Raw genomic sequence first — 13123 nt, 5'->3', positions numbered from 1 at the left:
TTTCCCTCCATGCTCTTTTCAGCTCAGGGTTGATATCTGAAGCTCCTTCCCAGATGTGTCTGCAGGAGGTGCTCAGCACTGGGCGCGCGGGTGTGCATCATGGCTGTTCCGTGTAATTGACTAAAAGCCCTTTGAATCAAGGCAGGGGTTAGTGCCTAGGGCCCAATAATTTGCAAGGTGAAGTCTCAATTTCAGTGTTATTTTTGGACATTCAGCTCATGTCACAGAGATTTATAAGGAGGGAGTCACAGGGAGCCCCTTTAGCTGTAAAAAAAAAAACCCTACTTGGACCATTTGGAGTTATCGTATCACATCTTGGGGGTCTGCAGCAATGCTGTGGGAAGGGAATGTTCCATAAAAGCCGCTGGGGGAAAAAAAAATACAAGAAATGGGGACAGGGATATAATTAGAGGCTGTTTCAAGCCTTCAGCCTGAATACCAACACCTCGCTGCAAGCAGTTATTCACTTCACTTGTAACGGCAGCTGGCTGTGGCTGCTGCCAAGTGTACGGGTAATCTGTCCGCCAGCACAGTGAAATCATTATTTCTGGGGCTGGGGACAGGCTTGAAAACCTGAATGGGTGGCCCTGGTAAATCTGAGATGCCTCTGTAGGCAGTGAGAGCTGCTGCGTGGAGCAGTCCTGGGGGTACGTAGGGGCTGGTGGCAACCAGGACCTGCCTAGCTCCAAGAGCCCGTGCTCGGGGTAAAAAGGGAGGTGGTCTGGGGTTCCGTCTGCTACCCCCCATCCAGCAAGGTACTTCTGAGCTGCCTGGCCTCAAAGGAAGGACGGGGTTTGTCCACTGTAGCAGTCTGTGACCCTTGCTAAAGGCTCAGTGATGGGTTATACAGAAGAGCAGTTTAACCATTTTTTAGTGGATGCAGCACTTTGTGATGGAGCCTGAGAAACTTTAGCCAGAGAATTATAAGGGAAGTAAGGTCCAGGCTGGTAATAACAACCAGCAACACTTCCAAAGACATACCTCAAACCCAAACAAAGTGATGTTCCCTGAAATTTGTGCCAGCAGTACATCACCGGGGTTGTTTCTGCCGCACAATATGGAGCACATCCAGCCCATGAGGCTGGTAAGCTCCTGGGGCACAGCATTTGCCCTCGGCTGGGGCTGACTCTCAAGGCAGCATGAGGCCATACAAACTGTGCCTTCTGCTGTGAGTCAGGATGCATCCACGGAGGTCTGGCCTCTGCAATGGAGGAGCCGATTAAATACATCCAAGTATCTCCTTACAGAGGCCAGCAGCATTGCTGCCAAATCTCTCACCAAGTTCACTTCCAGGAATTGCTTTGGAAAGGAGAGCTGCGAGAGCCAGACCCCACGCCAACAGCCCAGGCGGCTTCCACCTCCCGCTTGGAGAGGGGATGGCTCGTGCAGCTTGGACATCTTCTCCAGCTTGCTGGTGACACTCGCGGGAGGTGGGGATGCAGTGGCTGAACCACAACACTCCATGGCTCTCCGTGCTGTTAGAAACACCTGCACCACTTGCAGCCCCCCACTGCATCCAAACCTCCCCCGTGGTCCAGCATGGGCGAAATCGAGCTGCGCTGGGGTGGTCCACACTGCTGCTGGCTCCTCAGCTTCTCTGCAGAGTTGCCATGGAGACCACCATCCCTCACCTGACGGTATTGAGCCCTGAGAACAAGTGAGATCTTCTCCCTTCACCTTCATTGCACGCTGGTATGACAAAAATCCAGGGGCAGGCAGTTCGCAGCAAGAAAGCAGGCAAAGCCCTGGGCAGACAATGTTTAAATGACTTTATTATTTTTTTTCCTCCTTTTATAAATGGGCACAGCACAGAAATAATTAAAAAAAATAGACAGTACCATTACAGTGCTAGATCCATTGGCAAAGATTATTTTTATAGTCTTTTTTTATTATTTTTAAAGTTTTGGCCATTGAGTAAGAACAAAAACAATAAACAAACATTTTATTTTATTTTTGTTTTTTAACAGACACTATGAAGCAATTTAAGTACTAAACTCTAGAAGAGTTATGTACATACAAAAAAAAGTTCTGTTTAAGATATGTTTCCTATTAAAAATATTTACACACATTTTTTTCCCTCCCATAGTCATTGAAAGGTAAAACATTTATAGTTTCTTCTATTGTTAGAGATTTTTCATTCTCCTATTGGGAATTTAAATCAGTTCCAAAGAAAAAGTGAAGTGGGGCTCACTAGGTGGGCTTTTCTTTTTGTTTGAATTATTTACATCTTCTGGAAAGGGATATTTTTTTTTTATGTATATCAATGGAAATTTTGGTGGTTTTTTTTTTTCTTTCTTTTTCTTCTTTTTTTTTAAATTATACAAGAACATTTCATGTTTATTTACAGAAGAACCAATGGGTGGCAATTTATCCTGGAGACTTGATGGTAGGTGTTAGTGAGAGATAGGCATGTGATTTTAAAAAGTAGTTCTATCAAACTGCAATGGATATACATTTTTCTAAAGTCAGTAGTTCTCTCTGGTTTGATTGTCAGCTGTACTTTTATGACTTAGACCAGGGGGACCCAGAACAGGGGTAGCTTATGCACGTAAAGTCACTGGTACCCTTGAGGTCTTTGGAGATGCGGTGGATGAGCTGTCTGGAACGTGGGGTGAAAAAAAGCATCTGGGCATCACACAGGTGTCTCCTAGGGTGACTTTTTTTTCCCCAAATAGAAATAATAGTTTAAAAAAGTGAAACAAAACAACGTAAAAAAAAAGTTTGTACACTCCAGACTGATACTTCTCTATAGAGACTGGGTGTGGATCTGTCCGCAGAGCTGCAGGCACAAGGTATGTGGGACAAACCACAGCGAACACAGAGCCTCGGCCATCCCAGGCTCCAGCTCGGCTCCAGCTGGTGATGTGGTAGTCAGCAAAAGGCTCCTTAACCCCCCACCGTGGCAGACCCCAACCCAGCGCCAAGGTAGCCAGGATCAGGTCGTTGCTGTGACAGGGCGAAGAGCGGGAGGGAAGGAAGGACCCCACAGAGTGGGGCCTGATCCTGCAGCCCACGGCCGAGGACAGGGTCCAATGGCTGTGGAGCCCAGCACACGATGCTGGATAATCCCCCCTCCTCCTCGTTAAGTGCAGAATTTATATTGAACCTGCGCATGCATGCGTGCTTTGCACTCACACGTATATACATATATACATACATATTAATTACATACATATATATATACATACATACACGCACAACACACCCATCCCTGTCGCTGCAGGCTCCAGCCCAGCTGAGCAGCTGGCAAGGTGCCCGATGAGATGCCAGTTATTCTAATAAACCTCTCAGTGTTGAAAACTCAATGTCACTTCAGGAGCAGCCAGAGCCTTGCAGAAAACCTCTGAGCCCAGAAACACTTATAATCATAAAAAGGGTGGTAGGAGGGAGAAAAAAAATTCCATTGTTTTTTCTTAGCTAATGGTTTTGTTCCTATTAAAGCCTCTGTGCTGGTGACTCATGGCAAGGGTGGGATAGCTCTGAATTATGAGTCTGGGGAGCAGGAGCCAAGGCTCATGTGGAGCAAAGCAGCTCCCTCCCAGGAACCTTTGGCACCCACCAAGCAAAATGAGGAGGGAATGGGAAACTTGGAGGCAAACCAGCCCAGTACCATTGACTTCCCTGCAGCGGGATCCGCCCCAGTGCAGGGTCCTGCTGCTTATTTTTGAAAGGTCCAAAATCAAAATGATTTTTAGAGGAAAGAGGCAACCCCCTTCCAGCCCTGCAAAACCTGTCTGGGGGTAGGTCCTGCCACTGGCCGGGGGGGACCACCTCTATCCCCTGCCCTTCCTGTCCTCCCACTTCCAGTCCCTTGTCTGGGCTCTTGCACATCATTTTCTGGTCCTCCCTTCCCTTTGACCCCCTCCTCCTGCTTCCTCCTTTATGTGGCCCAGGAATCATTGGTTACTTATCATTCTCCTCCAAGGTGATGTCTGCTGCGAATCACAGGAGAGAGGAGACTGAAAACCCACGCAGCTGGGAGAGGAACCAACGCCGTCTTTCACGCTTTGCAATTGCAGCTTTCCTAAAATTACAAAACTGGAATGGCAAAGAGTCTTCCTTCAGCTCTAGTGTATCACACACACACAGAAGCATGCAGAAAAAATGGAAAAGCAAGTGGAAAAGTCATCCTCTACATCCACATGGCCGCCCATGTCCTCAGGGCACACAGCTGGAAGGACGAGCACACCTGGGCACCACCCCAACTGGCAGAATGCAGCTGTTCATGGACGGTATCACCACAAGGGATACACACAGGCTGGGGAAGGGGATGAATTTGTGCAGAGGGGGATGAAGCCAAATCTGGCAGGCTTTGGGAGGGGATGATGCAGGGGATGCTCAAGCTACCGTTGGAGTTAATTTTCCTAAAAACTTGCTCTGCAGCCAAATCAACAGCTGAGGAAAGATGCTTACATTCCTCCCCTCCATGCTTTCTCACCTCTTCCCCATCCGTTTTTGCACCAGGAATCCCTCAAAAGCCCCAGAGCATGGTGAGGTGCATGTGCCTGTGCAGAAGCACGTTGGAGGGAGCAGCCATGTCCCGCTGCCCACCTTCTGCCTCCGGCTGCCCTCGGCACAGCCTCAGGCTCAGCACCACAATATGCACATTCACATGGTGCCAGGCACAGCCTTGGGGATGGGCACACTGCAGCCCACCCCCACCACAACCCCAACCCCCTGACATACCCTGGCAGCGTCATTCAACTCGGTTTCTTTGGGGTTTTACCCATCCCCATTGCTCTGGTAATAGAGAGCTGATGGTATCTGCAATTTTTTTGGAGACGGGCTTTCCCCCAAAAATGCAGCCCACATTCAGCTCCCTCTAGCCACCCTGTACCCTACAAGGGAGACACAAAATCAGCCATTCACCAGCAAGACAAGGCTTATTTCTTCCAACCATCAACTCCAAAAACTAACCCAGTGCTTCTGGGGAGCTGAGGCAACAGGAAAGGCTCTGTCATAATCCATCACCAGAAAAAGGTGAGCTCCAAGCCCAAAAGACAGTGAGTGCCCTTGGGCTCACATCCCCTCTCCAGGCAGACAGCAACACAGCAAATGCATGGAAGCAGCAAACATACAATGAATTAAGACTTTGGACAATTCTGATTGCCCGTTTAATTGCCTTCACCTATTTTTGCATGTAGTTGTCTTGTACTTTTAACTACTGCAGGAGAAAGCACTGCCCAGCCTCCTTTTGCCCTCCCATTTTCAGCCTTCCTCACTTCTGAAACTGTAATGGATTTAACTGCCAGGATTACAACTTAACACCAGCTGAGTGAACCAAGGTTAAGCTTGAGTGGATAAAAAAATTGTATAATAGAACTTCAGACTATTAAAAAAAAAAATTGAAGAAGATTAAGGAAGCAGCTAAGAAAAGCAGCATTTAAAAGATTAAGCTGGAAGGGTCTTGGTTTGTTTTTTTTAATGCAAGCTCAAAAGATTAAGTCCATGTTTTTCCAAAAGATGGTGACTTTGGGTGGCCTTGATACTTGCCATGCCCAACTCATTAGAACCTGAAGAAGCTTGATTCCTGCCACTGCCCGGCAGCTAAGCTGCTTTGTGTCATCCCAACAGGACAAGAAAACCCCAAAATCATCAAACCCATGAGTCAAAACTCTCCCCTTCAAGTAGGTCAGAGAAAGTTGGCTGGTTGACACCAGCCTTCTTCAGACGCGTGGCCCCCCCTTCACAGCATCCTCATTCTCTGCAGCCGGGATGGACCCAAGCAATGGGTGTACACACATGCACACATGCGCGCGCGCACACACACACACACTCTCCACACCATCTGCCCTTCAGCGCCACCATCCAAGACATCAAGCAGCACCATCTTCTACAAACCAAAAGAACAAAACCAATGATGATTTTCAGGCTGACTTCCCTAAAAGGGGGATTATAGAGCTGGCCTGCGCACAGGGGTTCCACTCCCAGCCCTGAAGTAAAACCAGGTGGATGTTTTGGGTTGCAGCCCCTGCACTGTGTACCCCGAGGGAGCATAGCCCAAATCACACATCTTCACACCACAAAGTCCCATCCAGTCATCATATACAGTGCCACGAAAATTTACAGGGATTTCATTTCTCATATATATATATATATATATATATATATATATATAAAAACTGTATGTATGTAAGTGTGTGTGTATATACATATATATATATATATATATATATATACATATACATATATATATATATAATACGCATTTGGCCTCTCAAATTCCTGACATAAAGCAGCACTGCTGTCTTGTAGCTTCCACCAGGGTCATAAATCCTTATAAACACTAACACCCTGAGGGGACAAAGTGTCACTGTCTGTGCAGGTTAATTCATGATGCAACAAGTGAAAGCAACCCAATTTCCCCCGTTTTTTTCCCCTGTTCAAATCGCTCTAAGAGCAACACCAAGGTCTCCATGGGACACCACTGAGATCACAACCATCATGCAAACAAAGCTCCTTGACTGCATCGCAAACAGCGCTTCAGCTAATTAAAAGCCAACTCATTGAAATACCTAATTGATTTTTCTGTGCAGAGAGCCTGCTCAAAAAAAAATCCAGCCTTTCCAGAAGGCACAGTTGGACTCTGAATCACGCCCTGCTGCTCTGCACCTTAGGTAGCTTCAGAGGGGAAACCACTGCACTTGGGTGACAATGGCCTCCAGGATCTATTGCTCTCAGGCTCCTGGGTGCCCTGTGGGTTATACTAGAATTTAAGCAACAACAAAAGAAACACAAACCATCAGTTCTGGGTCTTGCAAAAGATATGTAGCAACCAACCTGCCCTGGGGCTGACCAGTGGAAAGCCACCACTCTGCCACACCCTCCTCACCTTTGGGTGTGAGTGGCCTGGTGGGGACCCCTGCCCGACCCCCAAGGTATCGCTTCTGCTTTGCATTCCTTTTCTTATGCTGCATCTCATGCCCTGTAGAGCTTTGTTGTCCCCTCTGGAGGAACAGTGGAGAGGAGTCAGCTTCTCCATTTCCAACTCCTCTCCCTGCCAACTCCCCACCAAGAAACGTCCCACTCCATTTTAAAACCACTGCTGTAGGTCATACTGCGCAAGCTGAGTTTTATTGGTCACAGTGAAAACCCAGCAAAAGCAAGGTCCCTTCTCATCCAAACCCCGCAGCGGCTGGTGACACGCAGTGTCTGTAGATTTAAGGTCTCTGGCTGTGCACAGCGATGCAGTGAAGTGAGGCAGTAGCAGGAGGGGAGCAGCATGAGATTCCCCAATGCAGCTTCTTGCTGCTCCACAAACTCTCCAAAGAGTTGATCTAAAGAGATCATTTCCAGCGTACTGGCCATGTTTGGGTTTTTTTTTTTCCCCCTCACTCCACGAGCAAATCCCAGGGCATCAGGTATTCCAGCCCCTTGTGCTTTTTTTCAAGGTTCAAAGCATATTTGAGAGTTGCGTCCTCTCTTCAAACAGAAGCAGGGAGCCAGGTAATTCCTGCAAAGCAACCAACCCCATTCAAAAAGAAAATAAAAAGTAAAGAGGGAGGGAAAGATACATCCCTCCTTTCCAAAGGGAAAAAAAAATAAGGGGAGATAAATCCAAACCAACCCCCCTGCGCCCCAGAGCTGGTAGAAGGTGTCCAGATCCTGGAGTCTGTTCTGTTGGTGGGAAAAGCCCCGTTAGCCTCCGGCTGCCATCAGCAGCTTGACTGCCCCATCCCGGGCTCGCCAGAGCACTCCCCGGGCACAGGTTCCTTGGCGTTGGCTCCTTGCCCTGTCCCTCCCGCTAGCAGAAAGGCCAGTGGTACTCAGTCTGAACTCGACGATGCTCTGGGCACTTGATTTTTCAACATGCCGAAGGTGTGTTTTCTTCTTTAGCTGTTGCAGGTTTTGCTTTTTAAATTCACAGTCTGATCCAAAAAAGAGAGAGAGAGAGAGACTGGATGAAGTAGAGGAAGAGGGAGAGTTTGGAGTGGGGAGGGAGGGAGCGCAAGGCACGCCACGCTCTCCTTCTATGCGTAGAACTCCTCCTGCTTGTCGGGCTTCTGGTATGTCACGTTGGCTTGCTTGGGCTCCTCCAGCGTGTAACTGCCCTCATCCTTCTTCTTCATCCGGTAGATGAGCAGCATGACCAGGAAGGCAGCAAAGAGGGCTCCCACCACGCCGCCCACAATCACCGCTGCAACACAGAGAAGTGACACAGCCATCAGTGCCGCCCCGCACCCCCAGTCTGTCTTTCAGCACAAATACTGAGGGGGGGGGAATCATTTTGGTTTCCGGGGTTCATGCTTTGCAAGTTTGCGAGCAATTTTTTCTCCTGAACTCTATGGTTAAGAAAACTGAAAATGAAGGTGAGGTGCAATCGCATGATTCAAGGAGCTTCAACAAGCTCCCAAGTGCAGCAATGCTGAAGGGTGGGTAGGACGCAAAGGTATCTGCTCTACAGCTGCATAGTGGGTGATGGGCTGGCATGAGGCAGCTCAGGCACAGAGAGAGGTCCCTGCACAGGCTGTCACCTCATGCAAGGAGGGTGCAGAAAGTCCCCCAAAAAGCTGCTCATTTGGGCACCTGCCAGCACCTGCCACTATCAGCTGAAGACCACCAGCACAATAAATGTTCTGTCGTGCCATCACCTCCAGCTCCCTTAGGCTGGGACACTGACATCTCTGCCCCATCTCTGATGTCCCTCTGGCTGGGACAAGTGGCCCTCCCAGGGCACCTCCCTCCTCCCCTGCAGTTAGGGGTGGCCAGGTGGTATTCAGCCAACACTGTAGCACATCTTTCCCCTAACATCCTACATATTTCCTGGAAACCCATCTTAGCAAAAACAAACTGTGCACAGCTCTGCACACTCCTGGCAAAGACACGAAGACCCCTGGGACCCCCCCAGCACAGACCCTAGAGCTATTTTGGCAGATGAGTGTGGGTTATCCCAGGCTCCACACTATCCCAACACCCTGCCAAAGCCTGACCCCTCTCCTGGGGCACGGACAGCCCAGCAATCTGCCCCCGCTCCGAACACACCAGCTCTCCCCCTACAAGTCTGCAGCTGCCAGTCTCACCTATCAATACTTCTTTCCTCTCCAGGATGTTTTTCTGAGGGAGCTGAGCAGCCGAGTTACCAGAGTCTATCGTGTTGTCGATCATCCCTGGCTCTGCATTCTTGCCCAGCGCACGTCCCGATGGCGGTGTCACAACAGCCATCACCTCATTACCAAGCTCGGGACGAGTCGTCTCTTCCTCCTCCCGGATCTCAAAGTCCCCGCTGGGGCCGCTGCTGACTGGGACCTCCAGCTCGTTGTCAAGGACTGTCGTCACCTCCCCTGGCTCCATCTGGGAGAAAGGACAAGATGGAGCAGGGGACAAGGACCAAAGAGTGGTTCCTGCCTCCAGCAGCTCTGATGTGTCCAGAGGAAGGACATTACAGTACCAATGATAGGCCCTCTCAGCAGCGAATATGGGGGATCATGTTGGACTGTCCCTTCCCTGTGCCACTGAAGTGGACGGTTATAATGCAAGCAAGCAACACAACCTCATATCGTGATGGTCACCAAAAGGCTGAGGCCACCGTGGCCGAGCTGGACCATTTTTCCCTGTCCCCACCCCAGGTGCCCTCGAGATGTACAAATACAAACTCCCACCTGTTCTCTGTAGCTTCCCCTAAAGAAAGCCCCACATCCCAGCCCCTCCTCTGGGCTCTGTGTAAACTGACAGCTGGCAGAAACATCTCACAGATGCCTCCTCGCTAGACATGAAGTGATGCAACCGTCTGTGCTACAGCAACATAGCAAGTGTAAGGATCAGATGCTAAGGGTGAGCCCTGGGGGGGGGTCCCTTCCCTCCTCCCTTCAACCTGCTCTGATGCTTGGGGCCCTGCGGCATGGGGCAGGAGCAGGAAGATGGGTCCTTCTCACCCAGGACATGGAGCCAGCCCGGCTCCCTGCTGTGGTCCCTGACTAAGCCCCCTTGGCAAAGAGGCGAACCCAGCCTGGAGAGCAAACACAGGCCAGGCAAATAAGCTGCTCCATCCCCCCCAAGCCCAATGCTGACCTGTTCATTGCCTTCTGCATATCCCCACACCTGCAGCTACCTCAGGGCCAAATCCCCCCCCACGACCTTCCCCCTTGTCCTGGCAGCCTGACCTATGTGTCCACATGCTGACCTGGACCACACTGAGCATCCTCGAGCAAAACCTTCCTAGGATCCCTCCTTCACGAAGCAAACAGCTCCCTCCACCTCTGCCTTGGGATGTTACAATTTGGGATGAGCAAAGTGCTTGATGGGATGAAGCCGGGTGAGTAGGAGCCCTCTCAGTGTCACGCTGCCCCCAGCACAAGCGCGTGGCTCACTGCTTCCCACAGGCAGGCGTTTTTGTGACAGAGATTAATTGAAGGTCAGCAAGAGCCCAGAGCGCTATACATACTATATATACACAGAAAAGAGGGACTAGTTTAGACAAATCACTCCACCTTTCACTCAAAGTAGTTTTCAAAGGGTCCCTGAGGGGCTCTGAATGAGAGATGGATCAGCGGATTAAATCCCCTGCTCAGGACACCCAACGGGCTGGAAATGCACCATCAAGCCATAATTTCAGAGCATTTGGGCCTCCCACTAACAGGCTGCAAGTTGGGAAATGGTCTGATGAGCCCAGACACCAAAGCCAGAGGAAAGCCACTCTTTCCCTGTAAGGTGGTGGTACCCCCAGCCCTGCTCCCCTCCTGCCTGGGGAAGCTGCTCTGGAGCAGCTGGGCAAGGCAGAGCCAGGGAAACCAGGAACACGTGGCATACCCCTAGGTGCCCCCATCAGCTCCACACCAGCCCCATCACCAGGCTGTGCCTATGATAACCGCCCCCCTCCCTTTAATCTCCCCTCTCCAGCTCCCCAAATGTTCCACTCTCTGCAGAGCTGGGAAGAGCCCAACCTGGCTTGACCTCCCTCTGAGCAACTGGTTAAGGACAGATCAACCCCAAAGGTTTCCCATCACCATCACTTGGCTTCAAACATGACCCACAAGCCCTTTAGCAGGTGAGAAGGGCTCCTGCCTCCTACCTGGGGGGCTTCTGTGGGCGGCAGCGTGGTAGGACTGGATGGAAAAGCAGTGCTTTTTTCTGTGAGGTCTGCAGTCCTGGAGGTGGTTGGTTTTGGCAGGGACCTGGGCTTGGCTGTGCTGGTGGGGACAAGCCATGATGTGGCCACCTCTGTTGGTGTGCTGGTTTCGAGGGTGGAGGTGGTGGGTGTCTCCAGGGTCGTGGCCTGGGTGGTGGATGCCTTGGTGATGAAAGGGGGCAGGAATATCCAGATGGTGGTGGGCTTGGCAGTGGCCATGGTGGTGCTGGTGGTGGTTGTGGCCACAGTGGTAGTGGTGCTGGCCGTGGTGGTGGTTGTGGTGGTAGGGGAGTCTCTGGCAGTGGTACTGGTGGTGGTTGCTTTCCAGCTGGGGATCACTGGTGCCTTTGTCATCCTGGGGATATACAAGACACTGGTTGCCTGCTCGGGGGTGGTGTCCTCAGCAGGGAAAGGTTCAAAGGGGGTTGCCACAGGCTGCACCGAGGTGATGGGCAGCACAGCTGCTGTGGTGGGGAGCGTGACAGATGTGTCCGTGGTGAGGCTAACTGTTGTCTCGAGTCCCGACTCCTGCTCAAAATCTGAAAGAGGGGAAGAACAGCAAAGGGTGAAGCTGCTGCTGCCCCAGCATTTCTGAGGGCTGACACGCACCTGGCCTCACCCTCCAAAAAAATGAGAGCATGGACTGGTTCTGGGTTCAGCAGAAACGGAGGGCTGTAAATGCCATGCGGTGGCTGAAGCCCCTCTCTGGGTTCAATGAAACATAACATATAACATGGCACATGCCATTGCGCTGGGGCAGGGCTAATCCTGACCATCAGGGCCAGAGACTTAAATGGGAAACAGAGCCACCTGAGCCCAACCTTCAGGACAGTTCCCTTTGCTTTTGTCTAGGAAGGGCAGGAAGGCAGCTCCGGAGGTGGATAAGGGGCGATATCCTCCTTCACATCCCATGGCAAGCCCCCTCTCTAGTCCCATCAAAACCCACAGACAGGCTCCCTAGGGACCCTTCCCCAGGAACCCTACAGCTACTTACACCCTGAGCCAGAGCCTGAGTAGACATCATCCAGTTCATCGTCCCCAAAGGGGTCATCATCCCCGGAGCCCTCCAGGTCCACGGGCCTCTCGTAGTTCTCATTGCGCCAGCGCTGAGCCTGCAGGGAGAGACGCATGAGCAGCTCTAGCCTGAGCAAATCAAAACCGGTGCCTGCAGAGACACCCCCAGATAGCCCTCACAGAATGACACGCAGGTTCAAAGGGCCAGGAAAAAGCAAGACCAAGGGAGGAGGAGCACAGGCAGCACTCTCCAGCTGAGCGACCCAGAATCATAGGATTTTTTTCCCCAAAAAACAATTCGCTGCTGCAAATCTTTCAGACGAGCTGACATTTTGTGGAAAGCTCACATTGACTCCAATAACATTTCCCATGGAAACAAGACCTCTGGAAAAGGGGGAAAAACCCAACAACTGCTTTGGAAACTGTTTAGAAAAATTACGAGTTTGGTTCTTCAGCTTGCTATTGTTTTGGTTCAGATGGTTTTCATGTGACTCCTGGCACAGGTGTGACAGTAACACACACTATCAGCTGCCATAACTTGGAAAATCTCAATATGAAACAATATCAGACTTCAAATATGCCACTGCTTTACAGTGCTGCTAAAACTTGAAGAGCCCTTGCTAGCAGGGCTCTTAAACATCTTGCTTTGCAGATCAAAGTGTCTCCTGTTTGTGTTGCAAGGAAATGGTTTGACACTTAATTACAAACCAAACAAGGAGGCTTTGATCTGCAAGATAGCATCAGATGTTCCAAGATGTACAAAGCCAGGTTAGTGTTTAAATTTAAAATAAGGGGTTGAAGGGTCCCTTTCACCTATTAGAGCACTTTACCTCTTGACAACAGGTTTGAGTTTCTTAGTTTTCATTCCAGATTGGAACAAAAAGGACTTCCAAAAAGTCAGAAGGTCCCATGACATAGAAATCTGGGACTTAATTCACACTTTGTCCCCACATCTCTTCTCCGAGAGCCCATCAGCTGCCGAAGGAGAGAAAACCCAGCAGCCCTCGGCTGCAGCAAGATGCCGGATCCAGGCTGGGAGACGGG

At 50.4% G+C, this 13123-nt stretch overlaps 1 protein-coding gene across 1 annotated transcript in view; it reads right to left on the bottom strand.

The window, feature by feature from the left end:
• Nucleotides 1–1752: 1752 nt before the first annotated feature.
• SDC3 (syndecan 3) overlaps nucleotides 1753–13123 on the bottom strand; it is a 46895-nt gene continuing 35524 nt past the window's right edge. The window contains exons 2-5 of the mRNA XM_080378892.1: nucleotides 12060–12177; nucleotides 11009–11604; nucleotides 9021–9291; nucleotides 1753–8137 (exon numbers count right to left, since the gene is read on the bottom strand). Coding sequence (XP_080235018.1) covers nucleotides 7971–8137; nucleotides 9021–9291; nucleotides 11009–11604; nucleotides 12060–12177 — 1152 coding nt within the window. The 3' untranslated portion in view covers nucleotides 1753–7970. The remainder of the gene's footprint in view (nucleotides 8138–9020; nucleotides 9292–11008; nucleotides 11605–12059; nucleotides 12178–13123) is intronic.

Source organism: Falco punctatus, assembly GCF_963210335.1.
Source record: "Falco punctatus genome assembly, chromosome: 3".
Taxonomy (NCBI): Eukaryota; Metazoa; Chordata; class Aves; order Falconiformes; family Falconidae; genus Falco; species Falco punctatus.
This window is presented reverse-complemented; position numbering and strand designations above follow the sequence as displayed.